Source organism: Microcaecilia unicolor, chromosome 9 (assembly GCF_901765095.1).
Source record: "Microcaecilia unicolor chromosome 9, aMicUni1.1, whole genome shotgun sequence".
Lineage (NCBI taxonomy): Eukaryota > Metazoa > Chordata > Amphibia > Gymnophiona > Siphonopidae > Microcaecilia > Microcaecilia unicolor.
In genome coordinates this window covers 189,078,096-189,105,221 of record NC_044039.1, presented here as the reverse complement: position 1 = coordinate 189,105,221, position 27,126 = coordinate 189,078,096, and the positions used below count along the sequence as shown (strand labels likewise).

The 27,126-nt window shown below is 46.1% G+C and overlaps 1 protein-coding gene across 1 annotated transcript; it reads right to left on the bottom strand.

Annotated features, from left to right (window-relative positions):
• CKB (creatine kinase B) lies at positions 1 to 26,778 on the bottom strand. The gene is made up of 8 exons (XM_030214256.1): positions 26,672 to 26,778; positions 25,003 to 25,217; positions 23,663 to 23,817; positions 22,923 to 23,055; positions 22,539 to 22,710; positions 6,199 to 6,322; positions 2,677 to 2,866; positions 1 to 368 (listed from the first exon to the last, which is right to left on the bottom strand). The coding sequence occupies exons 2-8, from the start codon at positions 25,193 to 25,195 to the stop codon at positions 190 to 192; spliced, it is 1,146 nt and encodes a 381-aa protein (XP_030070116.1). The 5' UTR covers positions 25,196 to 25,217; positions 26,672 to 26,778; the 3' UTR covers positions 1 to 189.
• Between the last annotated feature and the right edge of the window lie 348 nt (positions 26,779 to 27,126).

Sequence of the window (27,126 nt, the reverse complement as noted above, 5' to 3'; positions counted from 1 at the left end):
TTCACATCAACAGAATAGTTTATTTCTGGTTTTTCAAGCATATTATTTCAGCCATCAAAAAATAAAACTCTAAAAGCACAGATGGAAGACTTCTACAGTAATACTATGGTGGGTTCCTGACACCCCCAGGTCTCACTTTTGGAGTGTTATTCTTCATCCAATAAGTTAAGCAGCATGGATTAAAGTGCTTTATTTCTGAGCAGGAATGATATCATCAATACATTTGCCTTTCTCCAGACGCTTCTCCATTTCAATCAGTAACTTTACCCCATCAACCATCATCTGCACAAGCTCCACTTCAGAGAAGCCCAGACGATCAGCATTGGAAACATCGAATACACCACCTACTGCAGCTGTGTCAACACCACCTGACGAGGGAAGAAGTTTCAGTCACAGAACAGTTCAACATTTACTGAATCTTAGAATTTGTAGCTTCTCCCTAACCTACATAGGTCGGGCACCTGCTTAGAGGAATGTGTCCCTTTATATTGACACAGTGGCAAGGACATGAAAGGAATAAACTTAGTATCTGTCTTCTGAGAAGTTCTTGTACCAACTGATGTAAATGTGACCTGTTGATCCTTTAAGCTTGCTCCACCCATGCTGCAGCCCTCTCAACACTGCCCCTGGCAGCTACAGGGTCAAGGCCTCCTTCATTCCAGCACTAGGAACCAAGCTACCAGGGTAAGTGTGGGACAGGTAATTTAAATCCTTCAGTAGAGGCCCTACCCCACTGCTAGGCGGCTACAGGGTCAAGGCCGCCTTCATTCCAGCGCTAGGAACCAAGCTACCAGGGTAAGTGTGGGACAGGTAATTTAAATCCCTCAGTAGAGGCCCTACCCCACTGTCATTTGCTACCCCCAGTCTTGGCAGCCTAGACTACCACCTAGTTTGTCTAATGAAGTGCCAGCCCTGGTTAACAGCATAATGTGGGCTGCAGAAACAAAGCACCGGTACTACCAACCGACAACACTTGTAAAATGATAGGCCTTTATTGCCAACTGTGTTATCCAGCTTCCTTCATAACTTCTGTCTCCAACCCACCCTGGAAAGCCATTATGTAGGGGAAAAGTGGTTCTAGCAACAGATTAAAAAAAGTTTTAATTCTCTCCCTCCACTGATTTTGTGGTTGTTGGGTAGGTCACCTCTTTCCTTTCTCTACCTCCTAAACCATTCAGATGAGGGGCCACTTGACAGAGTGAAAACCTGCATTCCAAAGAGTTTGTGCTCTGCCTCTAAGTGGCCATGTTGCCTCTCCCATGGTTTCATCTCTGTGGCCCAGAATGCAGCCGCCAACACTTACAAACTTCTGGTACCAGGCAGAAGAGCAGGAGTTGAAAGAAAAAAAAAAAAGCCAGGGAGAAGGCAGGCAGCCCTGAATTTTATTTAAAAGCATAAAGCTAGTGTTCTCTATGCTGGGCCCTTTGACTTGCCCCATCTCCTCACACACACACTAGAGGGGAGGAGCTTAGGTGAATTTACACCATTAAGACACTTTGAGCATCATTTAGAACTCAACCATTCACTCCATTATATTCAATAGGAAGATGTAGACTGTTCCTAAGGGGTACTTACATATACCACCTTTTTAAAGGAATTCACTCAAGGCAGTGTACAGAATAGATCAAACATAAGCAATAGGCAATTACAGAAGTAAAAATATTCAATACAAAGTATAGCATGGTATACTACTTGCAATGTCAACACAATACGTAATAGAACATTATAATTAACAGTGAAGGGTAAGGCAGAGTTGTAACATTTATATGGATTAGAAAGTAGGAAGAGTTAGAAAGTAAGGTGACTGATTTGAAGGAAGTTGCACAAGATGGTTAAATATTATCTCAGCTAGGGTAGGAGAGGATAAACATGTCCCAGTGCAGTAAGTGCTGTACAGTTCGGATCAGGATTGTTATCAATCCTGATCCAAACTGTACAACACTCAACTGGCCAATATACTTACAATATTTTACTAACTATTAAGATATTAGCAATATTTAATGAGAAAACTTTGCAGGGTGTGTAAATGTTTCTCTTTGGAGCAGTTTAGGTTATTAATTCAAGCATTACTATTGTCCGAGATCCACAACCCAATTGTGGTTTTAGACTTCCAATAAAAAAATGCAAGAGACCTATTTGCATAGAAAAAGACCTCAGGCATATTCATTGTGGAAATCCTGAAAACCTCACTGGGATATGGCCCTTGAGGACCCAACATTGAACAGCCCTAGTTTACATGATATGCATTGTGATCAGGAGTGAGAAAACATAGTAGATGACGGCAGAAAAAGACCTGCACGGTCCATCCAGTCTGCCCAACAAGATAACTCATATTTGCTGCTTTTTGTGTATACCCTACTTTGATTTGTACCTGTCCTCTTCAGGGCACAGACCGTATATGTCTGTCCAGCACTATCCTCACCTCCCAACCACCGGCTCTGGCACAGACCGTACAAGTCTGTCCAGCACTATCCCCGCCTCCCAACCACCAGCCCTGCCTCCCACCACTGGCTCAGACCGTATAAGTCTGCCCAGCACTATCCCCGCCTCGCCTCACACCACCGGTTCTGGCACAGAACAAGTAAAGATGGAGAGCCCCCCCCCCCCCCCCACAAGACTAAGGCTTAAAATCTTTGCACCCTTTGAGTCCAAATGCCAAAAAGGAGGCAGTCTTACCTGTTCCCCGTTTCTGAAGCCGAAGCCGTTTCAGAATCTCGCCAAACTTCTCATGTTTGCCAAGGTTTGGCAGTTTAATGTGAACCCCACCACGCAGACCTGTCCCAAGGTTGGAAGGGCAGGTCAGGATATAACCAAGGTGTTGGTTCCACATGAACTGGAAACCCTTTCCCTTGAAGAGTTTTTCAATCTAGAATAAAAAAAAAAAGTGTTTAGAATGTGCTCAGTACAGGATTAATCAACAAGAAACCCAACAAATTTGATATATTTTGCAACTTACAAATCACTTCACAGCTAATCAAATTAGAAAAAGCAGTCAAATAGGGGGCTGGGGAGCCCATAAGCAGGTGTGCTGTTCTAAAAATGCTTTTTCACTCTTTACAGTGTGCTTCTACCCACTTTGGGTGGGGGGGGAAGAGGATTTTTATAACAGGGCCCTTAACACTGTTAGGATAGAGAGACACGTTACCAACTGAGGGGGAGGGGGAACAGCAGCCCTCCCTCAGCAGTGGTGATACCACCAGAAAAGAAGATGCACAGGTGCAACTGGGGGCTTATGACCACAAAGATGTGCAGATTAAGCGTCACTGTTCCTGGAACATCCACATGTATATCAGGTGGAAAAATGGACTATGGGCCCATTACTCAACCTTATGCTCTCTGAACGTTTACTAGGACTGAGGCCCCGATGCATCAACCATACGTTAAAAAAATCAAAAACGTAAAAGTCCTTACCAAAGTTGAAAAAACGAAGAATGCATTAAAAACAGAAGTCCCACATGTTCGGTTCGGTATTTGAAAGTCGAATGCATTACAGAAATGTAATCACCGTCGTTAATCTGCCCGTAAAGCATGCGCAGAGCAGCCAAGCGTTATGCCGGCTGCTCTGCGCGTGCCACAAACGTCAAAACCCCAAACAAAAAAAACACGTTGAACATAAAAGGGGCAAAGGCGCTCGTCAGGAGTGTCCTGTATGGACACCCTTGCCCCCCCCCCCCCACCCGAGGTCGCCGCTGCTCCCTGCTTCCGCATGTATTAAATAAAAAATAAAAACAAAACCAAAGTTTAGCAGCCCCGGTCCCCCTCCCTTCCTCTGTTTCTCCTTCTCCCACAGCTCCGCCTCCCGCCATCCTCCACCTCCCCTGAGCTAGTCGCCGCTGCTCCCCCCCCCTCCGCTTTACCAGCCCGCGCAGCGCCTCTCCTGTGTGAAGGCGCTGCACGGGCAAGAACAGCTGATCGGCGATCAGTGCTGCCTTCTCAGACGTCCCTCTAGCGGGGGGGGGGGGGGGGGGGGGGAGGGCGGGTCCGGGGCTGCTAAACTGTTTTTTTTTTTTTTTTTTTTTTTTTTAATTTAATACATGCAGAAGCGGGGAACAGCAGCGACCTCGGGGGGGGGGGGGGCGGAGGCAAGGCCGTCCATACAGGACGCTCCTGACGAGCGCCCTTGCCCCCTCCTGGTCCTTTTTTGATTTTGTTTCATTTCTATTGTATGCAGAGGGAAATGGGGAGCCACATGTTTGTGTTTATTTTGTTTTTCAACATGCCAGCTTGGAATTTTAAGGAGCAGGGGGATGACAGCTCAGGCCTTGACAGGTCTGACCTTACGTTAAATTTATCGCGGTAAATGATTTGTTGCAGTCGTCGGTATGGTTAGTGCATTCCAAATTGTCCACATTTCAATGGTAGTTACTCGTTTGCATTCCGTTTTCGTTAGCTGCTAGCATCGTCGGAAAATGGCCTTTAATGCATGCTATGGTTGAAAATTTCTTCGTTAAAGGGTCAGTGCATCTAGCCCCAAGTCACTAATCTTGTAGCCAAAATACTAAGGGGTTGGCAGGCAACTAAGCTATACCAATCAAGACAAATGAATGGGAGGCCTAAAAAAAAAAAAAAAAAAGCAAGCAACTTTATAACTTAAGGTTTGACTGAAAGCCAGGACTAAGATTAGGAGCTCATTTTCCACCCCGATCTTTGAGCCCTATCATTCCAGTGCCCCACTCCAGTAACCACCTGGTCTCACAGGATTACCCCATAGTGGACTTGTTTAAGCTATTTAACTGTGTCCAAACCAGAGGTATACATGCAAGTTTACCGGGGTGGGGGGTGGGGGGGGGGGGGGGTAAGAGTGTGATTTTATACCACTAGGCATCCTGCACATTTGTAAAAGATGAACTCAATTAAGAAGAGACATTCCTGTGATCATAAGCTGCTCTGTGCAAGTATGTCAACTCGAAAGTGAAAAAAAAAAAAAAAAAAGTGTTTTTTTTTTAAACCAGACTGATATCATGGTCACCACAAAAAGGTGGTGTGTCCTGACAGTTAAACAAATACTGGGAAAAAGGCAAAATGCACGTTCTGGGCCCATGAGAAACTCAGTATATTGGTCTAGTAACTTAATTACATACTGCATAGTAAGATCATGTTTTTACCAAGACCACATTTGGGTAATAACTGGTTGTGTTTGTTGGTGCTTTACAAGTTTGTACATACAAAATTTAATAAAAAAAAAAAAAAAAAAAGTGTCAATTTTAACAGATTTAGATTTTTGGTAATATGCTTTTTATTAATCCACAGCTCTTGCATGCACACCTCTGTAACTGGAAGAGGTTCACTCGAGGCTTCATAATCTACAGGGTAGCGACTGAATTTTGCATTATGAACTCTCATCACCAGATATGGGCCAAGTCACTATAGCCATGTGTGATTTGAGATACAAAGTCCTTCACTACATCAGGTCCTATGTCAGGCTATATTTAAAAAAAAAAAAAAAAAAGGGATGCAAGCCAAAATAAGTAAAACAGCAATTTTGGGCTCTCAGATGGGGTGGGGGGTGGGGGGGGGAGCAAGTTGAGGAGGAAGGTATACAACGGTTAGTGACTACAATAACGGGAGAAGTTATAGATGATATATTTCTGTTGTAAGCTGAGGGTGTAGTTCTGGTTTCTGTGATATGTAACGGTAACGGATATACACAAGAAGTTATGTGTTGTAAGAGGGAGGATGGGAGGGTGGGGGGAGAAACTAGAAAGTTTGATGGTAGATAAGTTACACTGTATAAGGAATTATACATATACACCTTGTATTATAGATTTGTTTGTTGTCTGCAATAAGCACATAATTACGATCAATAAAATGTTGATATATAAACCAAAAGGAAGGGAGGGCGGGGGGAGGGGGGGTCGGGGATAAAAGAAGAAAATGATTTGATGTATGTGGACGGATTGCAAGCTGACTGTTGTAGTTGAAGGTTATTTGTTGGATATTATGTATACATGTTTTATATACTACATCAATAAACAGATTTAAATATAAAAAAAAAAAAAAAAAAACACACACACCAGAGTCTGTGGGAAACTTACTGCTGCAAATCAACACCCAACCTGAAGGTTCCCCTTTTAGGTAAGTGCCAGAAATGCTAGAAAAACCCTCGTGCATTACAACCGATTGGCCCATTCAGCATCCCTGAAACTCAAATTCCTTTCCCAATTTTTACATGAGGGACTCTAGGCACAGTAACATTACCTTTGTGAGTCCATTACAGAAACGTGTGAACACTTCCTTCATGTTTCCACCTTTCTGCATAGAGATTACTCGGAGATGATCCTCCTCATTGAGCCAGACAAGGAAGGTTTTGTTATCATTATGCCTAAGTGAAGAAAAGCAAAAGCAGAATAGGCCAGTCAGTCGTTCATTAATACAACTGCTCTATAGCAGGTACAGAGTGATTTACAGCCAATAAGAGATGAAGGACCCAATTGTCTTTACTACTTTAGTTAATACACCCAGTTCCAGGAGAGAGACTTCCAACAAACCTGGTTTAAACACATCAAGCTAGTGTAGGAGGATTTGTAGTCCCATATCAGTTCAAGAATTGGTACCACAGATCCCATAATGCACGAGGATGAGGCCATCAGGAATCAGGTAAGTGTGGTCCAGCTTTCATTTCTGTGAATATTACTATTAACTATATCTTCTCTGTGCATGTTATCACAGCCAGTGCAGCTTGAACCTATGAGGTCCCCAGCACATCTTCCTTATCCTCCCCTCCACCCCCACCACACACAGCAGCCAAGCACCAGTGAAATAAAAAGCACAAGGAGCTGTTGTCTAGGCCACATTGCTGCCTGTCCCTTCCGACATGATTTCCTGTTTTGAGGTGCAGAACCAAAGGCAGTACAGCCTAGACCAGCTATTTTCAACCAGTGTGCCGAGGCTCTGGCTGCGGTGGCAGGTAGGGCTCCCAAAAGCCCCATCAGGTAGGATGTCCCTGAACGTGCCCAGAAGCTCTTAAGCACAGTTCGGCAGTCAGCAGCTACGCCCTGATCCACTGATAACGGTACTCTGGTATGCTTAATTTTTTTGCCAAAAATTGTTTCCTTTTACTCCTGCAACTGACTGCTGGATTTTTCTTCCTTCCTCCCCCCCTCATGGTGTGCCTTGACAATTTTAGTGCCTTGTCTGTGTGCTGTGATATGGAACAGGTTGACAATCTGTGGCCTAGATGGCAGCTCTGCACCTTTAAATCAGTGGGGCAGAGTGGGCACAGTGTACCTTTCACCTATAGACCCCCTATTAAGCTGGGCCTGGGGCAGCTGCCCTGATCTCAGCCTTCTGAAAAAGCTGTAGCTGTACTGATGTCAGTAACTGTTACTGTACAGGCTACCTACTCCTAGTCATTCTAGAAAGTTACAGCCAGGGGCGTATCTGAACTGCGGCGGTAGGGGGGCCAGGGCCAGAGTGAGGGGGCACATTATAGCCCCCCCCCCAGCTGATTCCTCCTCCCTCCAGCCGCTGCCATTGCCAATCTCCCCCCGCCGTTGCTGTCGCCTACCTTCGCTGGCGGGGGACCCCAACCCCCGCCAGCCGAGGTCCGCGTCCTCCTGCCGCTGCCAGCTGACGGAATTTTACAGGCAGCGGCAGGAGGATGCGGACCTCGGCTGGCGAGGGTTGGGGTCCCCCGCCAGCGAAGGTGGGCGACAGCAACAGAGGGGGAGGGTTGGCAGCGGTAGGGGGGTCCAGGGCGAAATCTGCGGGGGCCCAGGCCCCTGAGGCCCCACGCAGATACGCCCCTGGTTACAGCATGGCCTTGTAGAGGGGAGAAAGATTCCCCCCTTCTACAGGACGAGAGCTGCCTTGTGTGCTTATAAGTGATCTGTGCAAGACTGGCTGCAGAACCCCAGGAAAATTAGGATAGGGTAAAAGTGTGTGGGGCCACAGGGACTGAGTCCAGGCTGCATCCCTGTCACCTTGCATTTGTTTGCCACTTCTCTGTGCTTGATTTACAACAGGTAGAAGTGCTGTAGCTGCCTTGCATACACCTGGTGTTTCAAGGAGAGGGCACAGATAAGTATGTCCACTTTACTCAGGCAGGTTACATGCATTACAGATGTTCAACTACCTCAATCCATTTGGCTTGCATGCTGCCAAGTTCTCCAAAATTGAGAACTCAAATCCCCTCCATTCCTTCTATCACTCTACATCTGCCCTTACCACTGTGCTGTCTCCCATTATGAGAAAAAATGTTGAGTTTTTAAAACTCATCCCCACCTTCAATGACAAAAGGTGTCAATTTAACCAGTGCTGTCCACAGGCAATACTAGTGACATTCAGATCTCACATTCCTCTCACTCTAGCAAGCACCATCATGCTGTGATCAATATCAGCTTCATTGGCTGAATGTTTGCTCTTGTAATCAAGTACTTACAGCTCTTACAACTGAAATATAGCTGCTAAATTGCCTTGTTCATATTTCAGTTTGTGAAGTGTGGGTTCTAACTTGATTCTGTAGTTAAGGCTTTTTCTTATAGTTCATATGAACTGGCAGGGCCTATCCTGCATGCCTCACTCATGCGATGTGGTACAGCTCTAGCCATAGCACTTGTGCATCTCAGAAAAAGAGTATAGACTTCAGCATTAGACCTGAAAATTTGGTCTTGGAGACCCCTGAAGTTTAACTAGAGAAGCCTTCTAAACTAGCAAAAAAAAACCACCCACAACACACACAACCTTGCCAGCAATGCTTTCCCTTCACCTCTTGGCACAGGGGCTCCTAGCCTGACATGCACTAGAAACAACATTAGCCATGTTCTGGTAGCCTTACATAAAGAGTATGCCATTCCAGGCTAAAGCCTTTTCTTCCCTAAGGGGTGTAGTAAAGACACAGACAGAACACCATGAGCACATGTAGACTAGGCTGCGGTCTTAATCCGTGGTACAAGTTTTTTTTTTTTTTTTTTTAAATGTAAACAGATTCATCTTTCCACATGCTTTACTGCTACGCCAAAAAAAAAAATTCTGCAGTTTTCTAATTTTTTTGCAACCCTTCCCCCCCCCCCCCCCCCACAGCATTTGGTAAAATGGGGGGGGGGGGGTGCATTTAGATGTGCAAGAGTGGCCTCAGGAGACAAAGGTGGAGTGGAGGAGTGGCCTAGTGGTTAGGGTGGTGGACTTTGGTCCTGGGGAACCGAGGAACCAAGTTCCAATTCCCACTTCAGGCACAGGCATCTCCTTGTGACTCTGAGCAAGCCACTTAACCCTCCATTGCCCCATGCAAGCTGCATTGAGCCTGCCATGAGTGGGAAAGCGCGGGGTACAAATGTAACCAAAATAAAATAGATACTATTGGAGATTCTACATGGAATGTTGCTATTCCACTAGCAACATTCCATGTAGAAGGCCGCGCAGGCTTCTATTTCTGTGAGTCTGACGTCCTGCAGGACGTCAGACTCACAGAAGCAGAAGCCTGCGCGGCCACACTGGTGATCTGCAAGGGCCGACTTCTAGTGGAATAGTAACATTCCATGTAGAATCTCAAATAGTAGCAACAGTGGAGGAGTGGCCTAGTGGTTAGGGTGGTGGACTTTGGTCCTGGGAACTGAGTTGGATTCCCACTTCAGGCACAGGCAGCTCCTTGTGACTCTGGGCAAGTCACTTAACCCTCCATTGCCCCATGCAAGCCACATTGAACCTGCCATGAGTGGGAAAGCGCAGGGTACAAATGTAACAAAACGAAAAAAAAAAGGTGAAGGGGAGAAGTGTATAAATTGAACAGGATAATTGGAAATCTCACTCACAGAACCCAGTAGGAAAGGAAGAAAGGTAACCAATTCGGAGAACCATTTGTGAGAAGTTAAAACTAAAGATGGACAAAGAGGTGTGTGGCTGATGTAAATTTCCTTCCGTACACTGATTGTATGTATGCCATTTTGGTGGTTCTGCTGGCTTGACCTTTTCAATGCTTCTTTAGAGGCAGGAGTGGACTTGGGAAAGATATGGTCCCTTTTGGAGAAGTTCTGGCAGCTCCGAGATCTGACCTACTCTGCTTCCTTAGAGTATGGCGTGGGCACAGGCTGAAGGTTGGATGTGGTCCCTCCGCACAAGAGCAGGAGGAGGTTGCAAATTACAGAGCAGTCAAGTCTAACCTCACTGGTTTAAGTAAAACTAATGGAAACTTCTAAAAGCAGAGGCTTGAGGTTTCTTGAAATGAATGGACGTGTAGCGCTGCCTAGGCCTTTTGTTTCTCTGCAGTAGCAGAATCAGTGTTGGAGGAAGATGTTTTTCCTGAAACCTTGGCACCCGTACCGCTAAAATAAACCAGCAATGATTTGCCAAGTGCGACTTCTGTACAAGTGACTGTAAAAGAGGCTTCTGCAAGCTTTACAGGTAAACAAAGGTTTTTATTGCACATAATTTTTCAAACATAAGTGTTGAAAACTTAGCTAAAACAATTAAGTGCATGCAACATTAGACTTTTACCCTTTAAGCTCAGCTGTAGATTAATATTGCATGTTAAAATTTTTTGCAGCTATGTGTTATGTATCTTATTCCCTTTCACAGGATGTATATGCTAAGATTCTCTCCCCCCCCCCTCCACAGACGCAGTAGATACTGTGGTAGGTATTTAACAGCTTTCTCCCTAACCGTCTGTAGCTTATGTTAACCAGTTTGTATCTTCTGGCAGGAACTACTCGGCTACAGGCTTTTCAGGTAAGTGATGCCTCTGCTCTTGCCCCCGTGTCCATTTATGATGCATTACTGGCATCAGTAAATAAAAATAAACACATCTTCACCAGCTCTGCCACTTTCTTGTGACAAGTACCACTGGGGCTCCAGCTCTCCTCCTTAGTGAAGCTGTTCTGGACAGGTTATTAGACCTATCCTTCACAACTAAAAGGAGCAAAACCTTAACTCCCTGGGCCAGATACACTAAACTTTACGAGCCCCCATTGTAAACCCAGGCATGCACTGAAGACTTTTTCTGACAGTAGCAGCTAATGAAAACGGAATGCAGATGAGCAAATTGTGTAGAAACCCTATTGTAATGAGATGCACTAACCTTTTCCGATTGCCTTAACGCTGGAAAATCTAACAAGAGGTCTGTACCTCTCGTTAAGTATGCACACAAGCCAGACAAAAAATGCTTTAAAAAAAGAGAAAGACAAGTGTAAAATGGAGCAGTGAGGAGGCAGAGCAGAAGGAAAAAAAAAAAAAAATCACGTTTCTCAAGAATCAGACTGAAAAGCTGCACAGCCACAGCAAGAGAGGGCTCAGCAGTTCCCCACAGGCTCCCTCCCTCCGTGTGTGATCAGGATCAAGGCGGCACAGCTCCCTCCCCCAGATCTATCTCAGCCAATCACAGCGCATTTAGCTCTGCTAAACGCGTTTGATTGGCTCAGGGACTTCCAGGTCGCAGACTGAGTGAAGCACTGCCAAAAAAAGACATTATTATTGCGGTGGGTGGGGGGGAATGACAGCCAAAATGGACGCCCATCCAAAAAAGTGTCCATTTTGGCTGTCATTTCCCCCCCCCTCCCCCCTCAATAATAAAAGTGTCTTTTTTTTTTGGCACTGCTTCACTCAGTTGAGACCTGGAAGTCCCTGAGCCAATCACAATGCGTTTAGCCAAGCTAAATGCACTGTGATTGGCTGAGATAGACCTGGAGGCGGGAGCTATGCCTTCTTCTTGATCCCGATCACACATGGAGGAAGGGAGGGAGCCTGTGAAAGGGGAACTGCTGAGCCCTCTCTTGCTGTGGGGGTGGGGGGGCGCTGAGCTGATCTAAATGGTTTTTTTTTTTTTTAAAGTAAAGGACGTTCTTGGCATGCGCACAGCAGCCAGCATAACGCTTGGCTGCTCTGCGCATGCTCCATGGACCAACTGTTTACCGATGGAATAGAGAATGCAAGTGAGCTACAACATGCAGCTCATTTGCATTCCTATTCCTTCATTAAGGAAATGAGGCCCAGATGCATTAAACCTTTAACGACCCTTAACGAAGAAATTTTCAACTGCAGCATGCATCAAAGGCCATTTTCCGACAACGCTAGCGAAAACGGAATGCAAACGAGAAACTACCATTGAAATGTGGACAATTCGGAATGAACTAACCATACCGATGTTTGCAACGAATCATTTAACATCAGAAATTTAACATGAGCTCAGACCCGTCGTTAAGGCCTGAGCTGTCATCGCCCCGCTGCGCCATAAAAATCATCCAAGCTGCCATGTTGAAACAGAAAAAAATAAAAATAAAAAACACACACCACAAACACGTGGCTCCCTGCTTTCCCCTGCATAAAATATATAAAAGCTTTACAAACATAAAAAGGATCGGGAGGGGGCAAAGGCGCTCATCAGGAGAGTCCTGTATGGACGGCCTTGCCCCCACCCCAGGTCCGCCACTGCTCCCCGCTTCTCCCTGTATGAAATAAAAACTCAACTTTTGCAGCACCAGGCCCCCCCTCCGTTCCTGTCTCTTCTCCCACCACTGCTCCGTCTCCTGCCATCCTCCGCCCCCGTGCCACGCCCCAAGTTAGTCGTCCCAGCTCCCCCCCTCCGCCTTAATGGCCAGTGAAGCGCCTCTCACTTGTGTGTGAAGGCGCTGCACGGGATGGAACAGCTGATCGAGAGCTTCTGCCTTCACCGACATCTCTCCTTCTTCCTGTGCCCGCCCTCCTGACGTAGGTTACAGGAAGAAGGATAGACGTCGGTGAAGGCAGAAGCGCTGCACCAGCCATTAAGGCGGAGGGGGGAGCTGCGGCGACAAACTCAGGGGGCGTGGCACGAGAAGGAGAAGAGAGACAGGAAGGGAGGGGGGCCCGGCCCTGCAAAAGTTTGATTTTTATGAGTTTGTTGCATACAGAGAGAAGCGGCGACCTGGGGCGGGGGGGCAAGGCCGTCCATACAGGAAGCTCCTCATGAGCGCCTTTGCCCCCTCCTGATCCTTTTTTGATGTTTGAGATATTTTATGCAGGGGAAAGCGGGGAGCCACGTGTTTGTGGTTTTGACGTTTGTGGCATGCACAGAGCAGCCAGCATAACGCTTGGCTACTCTGCGCATGGTTTAGGGGCCGATTACCGACAGGGATTACGAATCTTTGACACATTGTACTTTTCAATACCACACCGAACATGTGCGACTTTTTTGCTGCATGCTTCGTTTTTTCAAATTTGTTAAGGACCAACATTCTAGATTTTTTTTTACGTATGGTTGATGCATCTGGGCCTCAGTAAGGGAAGGGCTCTAACGATCTTGTAGTGCATCTGGGCCAAGCTATTAAGGTTTGCTTTAGACTTGTTCTAGCCAGGCCAAAGCAAATGTTTACGTAACTAGTAATGCACAAAGGGGTTTTCCATGGCTCTAGTGTGTGCTAACAGCTACCAAGAACCCCATGCAAATGTTTTACAAGCTCATTAGTATTCTAATGATCTCATTCACAGTCTAATGTGTATTCCAGGGGCTGCACAGCTCCAGAGCAGCCCTACTTTAATGAGCAAAGTTTACAGCTGATCTGGAGCTGTCAGAAGAGAAGCACAAGTAGGAAGCTATAAAGTCTGCTTGTGCTTCCTGATCTCACCTCCCAGCAACCCCCCCCCCCCCCCCCCCGAATTTCTTCTCTTCAAATTCCCAGCATCCCACTGCATCTTTGTTTTATATCCTTGGTGGTCAAGTGGACCCGGAACCCCCCCCCCCCCACAAATGACCCCAGAACCTAATTTTCCCTGGTGGTCCAGTGGACCAAACCCCTTCCCCTGTGCACACACACACCGCCACCTGCACCTAACCCACACCCCTGCCCCTCCACAAGGTGGATGCAGAAGGGCAGGAGCAATGGCTCTTTGCTCCTGTTGCCCTGGAACAAAATGGCAGCACTCAGGCCTTGCCTAGTGCATTAAGGGCAGGGCTAGACACCATATAAGGAAAAACCTCATATGGTGTTTAGCCCTGACAAGTGCATTCCAGAATGCACTGGGCAGGGCCTGGATGCCACCCTTTTGTTCTGGGCAGGTCTGAGGCTGGAGCCATTGCTCCTGCCCTCACCTTGTTGTAAAGGGGCAGGTACAGGAGGGGATATATGTGTGCACACACACAAGGGAAGGTGTTCTGTCTACTGGACCACCATGAAAATTGAAGGGAAAGAAAAAAAAAAAAAGTTTGTGGGTCACAGGGGAGGTTGTAGTCCACTGTACCACCAGGGGTAAAGAGTGTGGGGTTGGGGAAGTCCAGAGCATCAGAGCTGTCAAAACTTTGACAGCAGTATCAAATCCATTTGACAGCTCAAATTCACAAACAGCAAGGATGCACAAAGGGGGGATCCATGCAGCTCATTTGCATGTGACCCCCCTGTGTATTGCTGGCTGTTTAGCAATTCGATAAAATTTAGTGAGGCAGCCGTATTTTACAACTACCTTTGTGCATCGGGGCCTCAGTGTCTTAGGCAGTAAGATCATGAACTGCTATTTTAGAAAACAGAAAAAAAAAAAGTCACTATACTAAATTCCCAAAATAACCAGATAAAAGTCTTCAGGTGAACTGAGCACATTTCCTCCAACAGTGCTCAGCTTTCATTCTCTCCCTGAGAAAACCATTAAATGAACCCTGCTTCAGCATAAAGTGACAAAGTCACCTTCAACCCCTAAACAGTTAAGCTACTTTAGCACTGCCAGAACGTTCCAAGCTGCTTTCAGTTCCTTAAGAAATCCAGGGTAATCATGAATTTCTTTTAATCAGTTTCTTCTTGAAATTACACTTCCCCAGAAACAAGCTTGGGCTCTTCTTATGACACAACCTCTCCAAACTGCCAGTTTCCCTCTAGTATAGAATCATAGAATAACTCTTCCAAATAATCCCCATGTTTAATCCCTCAATGGAATAAAGTTTCTCTGAGCTTTTCAGGCCTTTTTCAGCCATCAGCAGAAGTTGACCTTCCAGTTTAATGTTTCTCACTCACAAGAGACAAAAAGTCTTCCTTTCACCCAGAACCTGTTCCCTTAATCTCCAAAGCTACTTTAGTCTTTTTTTTATATAAAATTTAAACCATTACTTCCTTAAATTCTGTCACCCAAGCTGCACTCACATAAGCTTCTGTCCCTCTGCAGGTCTCTCCCACTGCTTAACGGCCATTTTGTAGACATCACATGCTCTAAACACCACAGAAGTAATCACATTCTTACCACAACCACACTTAGAGCTCCAACTTGTATACTCAAGATACATATACATTCAATGCTCTAGGCCTTTAGTCCTGCAGCACACATGCCATCAGCTACACAAATCTTAATTTCCTCCAACACTGCATCAAAAATGCCTTCCCAGCCATTTCTTACCTCTCCGCCAGCCACTGATTACCAAGCGTGGGGGGCAGCCGGCAGCAAAGCTCAGGGGATTTGAAAGATTCAATTGCAGCTCAGCCATGATTCATGTTGGCAACCCCTTCCCTTGCAACTGGTACTCTGGCTTGGTCTTCTGTACACATACATGGCACTGCTATTAGTGGGTGCACTTGTGCCATCAGCAGCCACCTTTTATTGGCGCTTTCCTGCTCTAAATTTACATCCAGGGACTTTTAACTCTGCCCAGCAGCCAGAGCTGCTCCCTCACTGGCACTTTTGTGCCACTAACATCCATGGCCTTTGCTGTGCTTCTCCCCTCTTGGGGACCTCCCTCCCAATCTCATGCGTGTCTGCTAATTGCACATGTGCAAGTGGCATCTCTCCCATGGCCCTGCCATGGAAACCCACTGCAGCACTGTTCGGGCACCAAACTGCTCCCCAGTAGTCCTGTGAACCACAGAGCACCTCCCTTGGCACGGGAGCGCTTCTAGGGTTGTGGGCCCCCAACTCTGCTCAGCCCTGGTATTTTTAATTAATTTAACACCCCATTGCAGCATAGTTTCACTAAAGGCAGGTCTTGCCAGAAACTCGATATCTTTGGGTGATCCAATAGCTGGATATAGGAGGGGCACTAGATGGTGTACTTGGATTTTAGCAAAGCCCATCATGGTTTTGCACAGGCAGCTGACTGTCCTCGGTCAGTACGAGACCTAAAGTGATTGACTTGGGTTAAGCCACAGAGGGTAGTGGTAAATGGAGTTTGCTTGCTTATCTGTGATGAATTGCAGGGATTGGTCCTTGGACAGGCTCTAAGATCTTTGCGAGTGATATTGCAGAAGAACGGTCTGGTAAATTTATCTTTGTAGATGATACAAATAGGGGGGACAGACTCGAGGGTGTGGCTAACATGAGGAAGACCTAGTAAAGCTTGAAGAATGGTCCAATAATTTGCAACTAAGATTTAATGCTAAGAAATGCAGGGTCATGCGCTTGGATTACAAAAATCCAAGGGAATGGTATAGTATAGGAGGTGAAGCACTTCCATGTATGAAAGAACAATGGGACTTGGGGCGATTAGATCGGATACAAGGTGGCTAATCAGGTAAAGATGGTCAAAGCCAGAAGAAGGCTTGGGTACACAAGTCTCTGCTGAGGCCCCATGTAGAGTATTGTGTGCAATTCTGGAAACTACACCTACAGAAAGATATAAATAGGATGGAGTCAGTCCAGAGGGTGGCTACAAAATTGGGCAGCAGTCATAAAAATATAGGGACAGGCTTATGAGCTTCAATACACTGGAAGAGGCAAAGAGGTGGGATACAAGATGTTTAAATACCTCAATGACAATGTACAGGAGAGTCTTTTAATGAAGTAAAACTCTGGAATGAGGGCATAGGATGAAGTTAATAGGGAGGATCTAATAAAGTCCTCTCATGGAAAGGGTAGAGATGCATAGAATGGCCTCCCAGTGGCAGTTGAAGACTAGGGCTGTCAGAATTTAAGAATGGGAAATCTTGGGATCAGGAGTTAGTGGTTACTGAGGATAAGCAGACTGGATGGGCCATTTGGCCCTTACCTGCTCATGTTTTTCCTCAAAGGAGAGTTGGAAACTACAGGCCAGCTAGTCTGCCCCTCAGTATGGGCCGTAAAAGCAACAAATGGGTTGGGAACTGGTCCAGTGGAAGGCGATATTAAATGGGTTAATTCTGAGGAAGGGATGTCCGTGGTGTGCTGCACAGGCAGCTTCTTTATCTCCCTAAGCTTGCCTATGTTGATATCAAAATTTGGGCCAAAGATTTAGTGCTAAAAAAGAATGAGTCATACATTTCAGCTACAAAAACCCAAATAGGACAGAAGGGAGTGAAGTACTTCTGTGCATGAAAGTGACTTTTGGGGGTGATCAACAGATGGCCAAAAGAGGTAGAAAAAGCAACTGTGAAAGCCAAAAAGAATGCCTGGATGCACAGAGACTCGGCTGAAAAAGGCTATTAATGTATTTGGAGTCCTGTGTACAATTCTGGAGACCATCCTAGTTTATAACTTTTGAAGGTGCCGAATCAGTCCACAAGGCAGCCACTAACATGGTGGGTTGATCTTCACCATGTAGTTTTGTTGCCAGAGAATGTGGTACAAGTGGATAGTATAAAATGTGTTGAACATTTTTGGGATCTTGCCAGGTATTTATGACCTGGATTGGCCACTGTTGGAAACAGGATGCTGGGCTTGATGGACCTTTGGTCTGTCCCAGTATGGCAATACGTATGTACTTTAGAAATCTCCATGTATACTTGGAGGAAAGTCAGAAGATTTTTTTTGGGGGGGTGGATACAAGATACATTTAAATACCTCTGACATTAGGGGGCAAAGTATGAAGGTGAAACACTCTTATGGAAATGGTAGTGGATACATGAAGAGCCGCACTGCACAGGGGAGATGGTAAGAAGATCCAAGGATAACAGATAGACTATGTTCCAATTTTTTTCCCCATTATAGGAATGAATTTACACTATATTTGGTTTAGAATACACACTAATTACTATCAAAAACTGTAGCATTAAAATTCTAAAAAGGCATCAGGATGTCCCCTTTAAAATCATGCAACAAGCAAGCTCCTTTTTGCATTATCACCGTACTGTGACAAAGACGTAGGGTTTATGTCAGCTAACATTCTTTGTTATGGGAGCCATCTTCCCTCGTGAGAACTTTTGAGGTTTTGCCAATTAGTGGATTGTACATTTGCACAGTTTAGCCCCAAGTAACATCAGTAACCCACAGACGTCTTAATACTAGTATATTGGGGAGTTTGGCAAGTTGGAAACCAGAAGGGAATACCATGGACAGCCACCTAAAGCAAGTTAAGCAGGAAGCCTGTCGGTAGGCAAGATGTCTGGCCACATTGATGCTTTTCTGGCAACATGAACGGGCACTAAGCACCCCATTCCCTTTGCCTTCCCCCATCCCCCTACCAAACTCACAGATACGTTTAACTGATGTAAATCCTGCCAGCTAAAGAAAATTGAGCACAGGTCAGTTAGTTCTGCAGTCAGCAGTGGCACTGCGTGTTCAGTTCATACATACTCAAAACAAAACCAGTTAAGAACTAGTGTTTCAAGGAGGAAAAAGATAAAGCTGCAGCAATCAAAAAAAAAAAAATCAAAGAAAACATTGCTTTTTATTTTTCGTGATTCTTCTGCCCACAGAGCAACATGTAATCATAGATCAAAAACCTCCTAGAAAACTTCTGAAAAAATTTTTTTGAATTTTTATAGTATAATTTTTCAACGGCACCTCCCAAACGCTACCACATTGTTTCAAGTGCTAATAGCGCACAGAAAAAGCTAGAAACTTGAGCAGTGCAGTTTGGGTAATCAGTGGTTCCACCCCAGCAGACTGGCTAAAAACTGTGCGGTCCCTACAGACCCATTTCCCCCCCCCCCCCCCCCCCAGCTTCTTCAGGAAACCACACAAGTACCCAATGTAGTGATCTTCAGAGCAGCTGAAAAAAAATGAAGCCCTTCATGTGATGGTGCGGTAGCCGGTATTTACATGGCCCCCATGGCTCGAATTTGAGGTCCCCTGGTGCCTCAGGTTCTTTGATTTTGATTGCCAAAGCTTTATGAGATTTGTCGTCCTCTTCACTGGTTTTGTTTTGAGTAATTTCACAGCCCTTTTCAGTGAAGCTGATCTGTGTTTATTGGTGTATACAGTTCATACATTACCCACATACTGGGCAGGGCTGAGGCAACAGGTGGAGGAGCTCACACCTAACTGCAGTGAAAGAGAATGAGCACAGCCCAAGCCAGTGATTGGCAGAATCCCCCAGTAACATAGTAAATAATGGTCCATCCAGTCTGCCCAACAAGATAAACTCGTTTTACATGGTGATAACTTTATACCCCCGTTTGATTTGTCCTTGCCATTCTCGGGGCACAGACAGTACAAGTCTGCCCACCACTCTTCTTGTACTAAGTTCTGAAGCCAACGTCGAAGCCCCTTAAAATTTACACTCCAGCCACGATCACGGCGTAGACTGTAGAAGTCTGCCCAGCACCGGTTTTGTTTCCCCAATTACCGGCGTTTTGTCACCTTAATCTCTGCTAAGATTCTGCAGATCCGTTCCTTCAAAACGGGATTCCTTTATGTTTATCCCACACGTTTGAATTCCATTACCGTTTTCGTCTCCACCACCCCCCCTGTGAAAAAAACACTTCATGTCCTCTACTTCTACCGCCTTCCCGACTCCAGAAAAGGTTCATTTGTGGATTAATACCTTTCAAATATTTGAACGTCTATCATGTCACCCGTTTCTCCTTTCCTCCAAGGTATACATGTTCAGGTCAGCAAGCCTCTCCTCGTATGGTTTGCAACACAAATCCCATACCATTTTTGTTGCTTTTCTTTGCACCGCTTCCAGTCTTTTTACATCTTTAGCAGTAAACATTTACTAACTGACCACCCACTCTGGAACATGCTGCCTGCAGACTAATGGGCATATGATCAAAAGCCCTGCGCTGTTCCAAACAGCGCCCTAAAAATAGCGCCGGGACAGCGCAGGGCTTTTCTGCATCGATGATCAAAGAATGCATGCAAATCTAAGCAGCACTATTAGCTTTGATCATCATGTTTTAGTGCGGGAGAATTGTGCCGAGCATGCGCTCAGCACAATCGTCCCGCACTTGTTTGACAGGTCTGGGCTGTCAAAAGCCCAAACCTGTCAGCCTGCCCCGAGGCCCCCCCCCCCCCAAACCCCCAGAAAACGTTGTGGCCGCCGCCGGCCAAACCCTCTCCCACCCACCGATGAGGGGGGGGGCTGGAGGATCGGTGGGTCTCCAGACCCCAAAACCCCCAGAAATCATTGATTGGCCGCCTCCGGCCAAAGGATCGCTCACTGTGATCCATCGACGAGGGGGGGTGGGGGCTGGAGGTCCGGTGGACCTCCAGCCCACCCCAAATTCTCCCCCCAGCGTTGTCCTTACATTCCCTCCGTGGTGTGCTGTGGTGTCGTGACACCCCCCTGGCCCCCTCCCGGCCCCCCTACCTTTTGTTGGAGGAGGGACGCAGCCTGCCTGCCTCCCTCCTCTGCCAGTCAGTCGACACCCAAAATGGCGGCGCCCAGCCCCACCAATTGCATCCTGGGATGCGCTGGGCTCCGCCATTTTGGGCGTCGACTGACTGGCAGAGGAGGGAGGCAGGCAGGCTGCGTCCCTCCTCCAACAAAAGGTAGGGGGGCCGGCCCAACATGGACCACCAGGGAATCTAAGGACAACGCTGGGGGGGGGGGGGGGGGAAGGATTTGGGGTGGGCTGGAGGTCCACCGGACCTCCAGCCCCCACCCCACCCCCCTCATCGATGGATCACAGTGAGAGATCCTTTGGCCGGAGGCGGCCAATCAACGATTTCTGGTGGTTTCGGGGTCTGGAGACCCACCGGATCTCCAGCCCTCCGTGAACATGGGGGGGGGGATCGTCGGGGGGGACCGGAGGTCCACCAGACCTCCAGCCCCCCGTTCGCGTTTGCCTTGGGAGGGGGGGGGGAAGGGGGCCTGCCAGCATGCAACTGCATGCTGACCAGGGCTCACCATTCCTCCCCAATGATCGGCAAAATCTAACGCCAGCTCGGAGCTGGCGTTGATTTTGCTGCGGCCAGCGACCCAATCTTTGGCGCGCTGGTCGCTGATCATTGGGGATGAATGCTTTAAGCGCCAATTAGCATGCATTTGCAAGCTAATTGCGCTAGAAGCCCTGTTTAGCATGCATTTGCATGCTACTTGCGCTGAGAGCCCTCGAGTGCGCTGTTTCAGGCGCTCGAGAGCTCTGATCATGGGTCGGCTGCAAACTCTGGCGCTAGTATGGCGTTAACAGCCTCTAGCGCCAGAGTTTGCTTTTGATCATGAGGGCCTAAGAGCTTCTACTCCAAACCTTTCCCCCCCCCCCCCCCCCCCCCCCCCCGAGTGCCTGAGGAAATTTTAAAACAGAGGACTTGCAGTAATATCACTAATCCTTCCATTTCTCTGATATCCTAGGGAGAATAGGGAACAAGGGTATGTTTGTTTTCCAGTATTTGTGACTCCTTTGTAGTAAGCTGTCAGGTAGATTACAATATAAAGGCTATGGATAATTTAATAGTTGGCTACTTGCTTGTACAATTTATGAATCTGTAATTTGCTTTATATATCAGGGATGAGCAACCCATAGGCCATATGCAGCTCGCCATTGATTTTATGTGGCCTGCAAGACCATAGAAGTATACACGGAAAATGCCTGCACAAACGTTAACCAGAGTTGACAATATTAAGTATCTTCAGAACAGCAGCAGAGATCTCATTAAACTTTTAAAGTAATGACAGGAGTACATGTGCTCGCTGCTGGGGTGGTGTCTTGGGAGGGTCATAAGAGTCCGGACCCTGCGAGGCTAATTTATTATAAATAGAATCAGGAGGGCGGTAGATTCAGTAGTATGCCGGATCCCTTAAGGGAGTGCAGTATGCTCGGAGTTAAGAACATTGGTTTGTGGGATGTTTCAGTTGATATTGTTCATTGTAGTGCTTTTTGTATTGGGCACGAGTTTCCGATTGGGAAGAGAGGGAATATGGGGGGGGGGGGGGGGGGGGGGAATGCAAACAAATTGATGTGCATTGCTGTGATCCCACTCAAGTTATTTAATCTCTTATGCATAACAATGAGCAAGTTGTCTACTCTGTTGAATCAATAAAAATAATTTTTGTTCATTCAGTCATCACATTTGAGTTTTGTTGGCAGTGATCATGTTGCCCACTCCTGGTAGAAATGCTTGAGGAAACTGGTCTAGCAGATTCAAATAAACTAAGCTTTATGTTAAGTCAGAAGATGGCTAGACATGAGAGAAAGAACCTACCTTATACTGAGCAAATTCTAGTTCTGGCTGGGATCCATCACCAAAAGCTTCCTGGTTCAGAGTCCATACGCGCTTTTTTCCCTGCTTATTTTTCATAAATCACTCTTGGATCAACTATTTCTGAACAGGTGTCGGAGGTAACAACCTCATACATGTGACCAAACACACTGGGAAACATTGCTGTAAATCCAGTGTTTCCCCCAAGTACCCCCCCTTGCCAGTCAGGTTTTCAGGATATCCACAAAAAAAGTGTGAAATATTTACATACAATGGAGACCATGTAGGCAAGTCTCATAGCATGTTTGAATATTCTGAAAAATGTAACCCGATTTGTAAATCCAGGGTTTCCTAGCATTTACAGTTCCATTGCAACTTACCAAATGCCTCTAGCATCAGGCCAATCTCGTGCCATACCAGAAGCCAGCAAGAGAGGAGATACAGGTTTGTCAAACAGAAAGTGGTCGTCAATGAGTTGCTGCTGCTCTTGTTCGCTCATGTTCTTCAGAGCATAGTATTTGCCTTTCAAGTCCCCGTCCAGGCTGGCCAAAGCTGAAGGCAAATGAAAATAAGTGTTTCTTTGCTTTTCAACCCATTCCCAGATTCTAAATATATCCACATATGCTTTCTTAAGGTACAATTTTCCTTCTAGCTGGCACTATACAAATTCACTCATAAAAGGTACAAATAAAAACACTGACCGTGGCTGTAGCTTGAAAAAAAGTTAGTTAATCTACAAGCACCCAACATTTGCGTTAATTTACCTTCTACAGAAAGCTTTTCGATTGCCCTTCTCTCTCCTCTGCTACAATGAGGTGGCAGGCAGAAGCCCCGGATGCTCCTGCCAGTTCGGACACGGGAACTTAGCACATAATTTGGGTCCAGATCATCACCACCCTACAAAAGTAAGAATTGTTACAATTTAACAAAGCTAGTACAGCATTTTTATCCCACATTTTCCCACCTTTTTGCGGGCTCAGTGCGGCTTACAGTATATTATGAATAGTGGAAATACAATTTGTTGAAAAATTCAGGTTATGGATTACATTAGGGAGCGTTGACGAAAAGAAATCAAAATCATAAGGAATCAATCAATTGGGAAGAACAATGGGACAGTAGGAGGAGAGAAACAGGAAATTAGAGGCATTACACAAAGCATGTGGTGTACATTTTTTCTGTGAGTAGAGGTGCGAGTGTGGTGAGATTAAGGGTTAAGAGTTCATAAGTGGATGTATTAATGTGTTTCTGAACAGTGATATTGCATTCACTTTGCAATATTAGATTAGTTGCATAAAATGCTTTTTAAAATGAATATTGGAATTCCATTTTGCAAAAATGGAACCTGGAATCATTCTGTGTATTTATAGACTAGGAAGCGTTTGTTTGCACCAGTTACGGAGAAGGAAGCTAAAAATTAAAGTTTACAAAATCCAAAGTTAACTAATGAAAAAATGAGGATCTGAGTTTGTGGCCTTCCTGTACAAAAGTAGAACTGGGAAACCACCTTCAGGTTCTCAGGGTTCAAATCAGTCTTGTGCTGGTCAGTTGCCTTGTAACCGCCATGTCTGTCTTCAATAATCGGATTGAAGATATCCCCAAATACATCGTACGATTCTTCATCACCAGCTACACATCCTACTGTCAAGATGAAAGGATGACCTACATGCAGAAGTATGAAAATGCATTAAGTATTGAAACATGCTCTGCAGATCCATGCAGAATATCCGGCATTGTAGCCTGCACTATGCAAATCAACTAAGATCCCTTACACTAAGGGACGAAATCAAGACTCCAACCGTATCTGGTAGCAAGTTACACACCTAGTTCCTAAGCAGATAGTGTTCTGAAGCAAATAAGAGTTTGCATATTTGATTTCCAAGACGCATTAAGGATACAAGTCCTTTACCACAGAAGGAAAGCCTTGGTAAGTTAGGGGATAGACCCACAGAGGGGTTCAAGGTCAATGAAGTCAGTTGCATTTTCACAGCTTGTACTAAAAATTGAAAATGCCACACAAGTGTAGGCTTATCAAGCTCTAGCTGGTTATATAATAGTCAGTATTTTGTGTCATTGAAGTCTGGATGGCATTCAGGGAAAAGCTATTGGGGGAGGGAGGGAGGAGGGCAGAGAGAAGGAATTGTCTTTTATACAAGTCCAGGATTAGGACCTTCACCATGGGTTGTACATCCATACTTGGTGCCCTTAAAGACTCAAAAGTTGTGTTACATGAGTAAACAAATGCAAAAAAAAAGTTTAAAAAACCCTAAGCCCAGTATTGAGGGCTACATAATACAATATGGATACCAGGGCCACCAAGAGAAAGCTAGGCCTCCTGCAAATACCCTCTCACCCCCCAGGTCTGCTTACTTGCATAATATTTGTCTCCTGCTCCTGTGTGCTGGGACCTCATTAACTCTGTTGCGTCCCCTCCAGTGTTGGCGGAAACAGGAAATACTTCACAAAGGAGGCGGGACAAGGGAGAAGGACCTATGGCTGGTAGGGCAGAGTTAATGTGATAACCTGGTACTGCAGCACACAGGAGACCAATCAGGCATGCTGATGGCAGGCAGCCCCCCCCCCCCTCAGGGATCTCCCCCTCCCCAACAGCCTTGATGCATACACCTGGTGAACCAGCTTTACCATGTTCATGTGTTGCAAAGATTTGCAACAGAGATCTTGAACAATAATAGCACAACCCTGTATTACTTCTTTACAAATGCTAGGATAGCAACACCCATAGTAAATAGACCACAAAAAAAAAAAACTCCTGGTGCTACTGTAAAAAGCTCTTCACAGTAAGAAGGGTGAACCGATAGCGAACTGGATCAAGAGTTTGTCTTTTACCTGGATTGTCCACCCCAGTCTGGATAACATCATCCACAGTAAATCCACTAGGAGTTTGTTTATCCCTCAGCTTCCTGTACAGGTCCACAGTCAGCACCTTGGCCATGTGGTTGTTGTGTTCACTGAGATCTGGAAATTCATCTTCCACACAGTATTTCATCTTCAGTGCATTGTGGGTGTTACTAAAGGGCATGATTATACGTCACTGCAAGATCCTGGGATGGGGAAGGAGGAAAAGAAAGTGAGATACGATCACCTGCCTCAGACCTCGATGCGTTCCTAAGCACCAGCCGGTCAGACCTTGGTGCGTTGCTACCAAGCACAACCAGGCTATGGCGCGCGAAGGTGCCTCATTCTGATGGCTGAAGAGCTCCCATGGCATATGGCTGGCTACCTACTTTCAGGATCTTTCAGGGGACTGATCCAAACCCACAGACATCTGCCATATGTTATATGCATTTACTATACATGTAGTAGCCCAAACCACCATAGCCCTCAGAGCAGTTCCTATAGGGTATTAGGATGCTGGCACCAAGCTCACAGCAAGGCGGATTTCTTGCCAGTCTGGCCACCTACTGGTACAGATTGTTTCAAGGTATGGTGCAGAGACCCACGGGAAGCCTCGTCCTAGCTGGAGATCAGAAGCCAGCAACCATCAAGTGTGTACTTTTACCTACAGAAGGGTGGGTTAATTTTCAAGTAGTCCCTTCACCATGCACAAAAATAAAACGTTTACCTTGCAAGCATGATGCCTTGGGGGGGGGGGGGGTAGCTAGGTTGTCTAGGGCTCACAATACCTTTGCGCCAGTCCTGGAGTCAGCTGTATGGTGCAGAGCACCCCCCCCCCACACACACACACTAAGCTACCTTCATTTATACCCAGGCCAGGGAGGATTAGTTCGTATTGCGTTTAGCACCCCTAAATCACGTTGGCCTGCTATTAGACTAGAGGCGACGCAGTAAGGAACTGCTCTGCGATCCTTGGTAATCATTTGATATACCGCCTGTAGTAGCGCATCGAGTTCCTGTACGAGTCACAACCCCCCCACCCCACCCCCACCCCAGGCGAAAGACAAAAGCTAAAGCCCAGCTATTAAGCAGGTGTACGAAGGCAGGCAGTATGCAAGCGCAATACCCCCCTCCCCTCCCACAGAACAGCAGCTAAGGAGTTGCGCTGAATCAGGATCATTAATCTTGTGTCTGCAGTAAATCCAGCATCGACCAGCAGCAGCAGCAAGGTGACGGCAGAGGACGCGGGATGCATCATCCCGGGCTCCGTCGGTACCAGCTCGCGCCCAGATTCTGCAGGCAGTCGCATGAAGATCAGATCTAACACCGCAAGCAAAACAACAAGAAGCAGCAGCTCCCCTCACCAGGAAGGTCCGAGCCTTACAACGTTTTTCCTCCTTTTCGTAGCTACACAGCGGAGAATTTCCCAGCATTAGCCTAACCCACCATACGCCTCTCCCTGGTTCTGAGCCGGATGAACAAGCACCTCCTCAGACACGAATTCTATAATCATGAACTATTAACCCAGAAAACCACATATTAAGATTTAAAAAAAAGGTCGTTTACCTTTGTAATAAATGGTTTTATATATCGTGCTTTTTGTCCCGACCCAATATCATCTATTCCTAATTAGTAGTAGAACCATTTAATTGCAACTTACCTAGGAATTACTTTTGAATGATATGTGATGAATACTGATGAACAGCCAGGCACCTGCTTCCACCCTTATCTATTACCCACTATACCTTAAGCAGCGACTGTCTGAAAGAGAGCGAAGGTCCGTCTTTATACCGAGCCAGAGCCGCGCTCCCATTGGCTCCTATTTATATTCCATTCATTCGATTGGACACTTTTAAAGAGGCCGTACACAATTTCTCAGGCCCTGATTGAATGGCTTCGTTGCCTGTTAGTCCACTCCACTCAGAAAGGTAGAAATAAAGGTCACCTACAGCTTGTTGGTTGACCTTTATTCCTAGGTATCAGCCCGGTATAAATCAATGTGATTCAAGATGACCGTGATCTCAGCCTTTTTTTTCTCTCTCTTTTTTTTTTTTTTTTTTGGTGTGCCTATCACTGATTTCTGTTCCCATGTTCTCTCTTTGGTCATAGACTGCA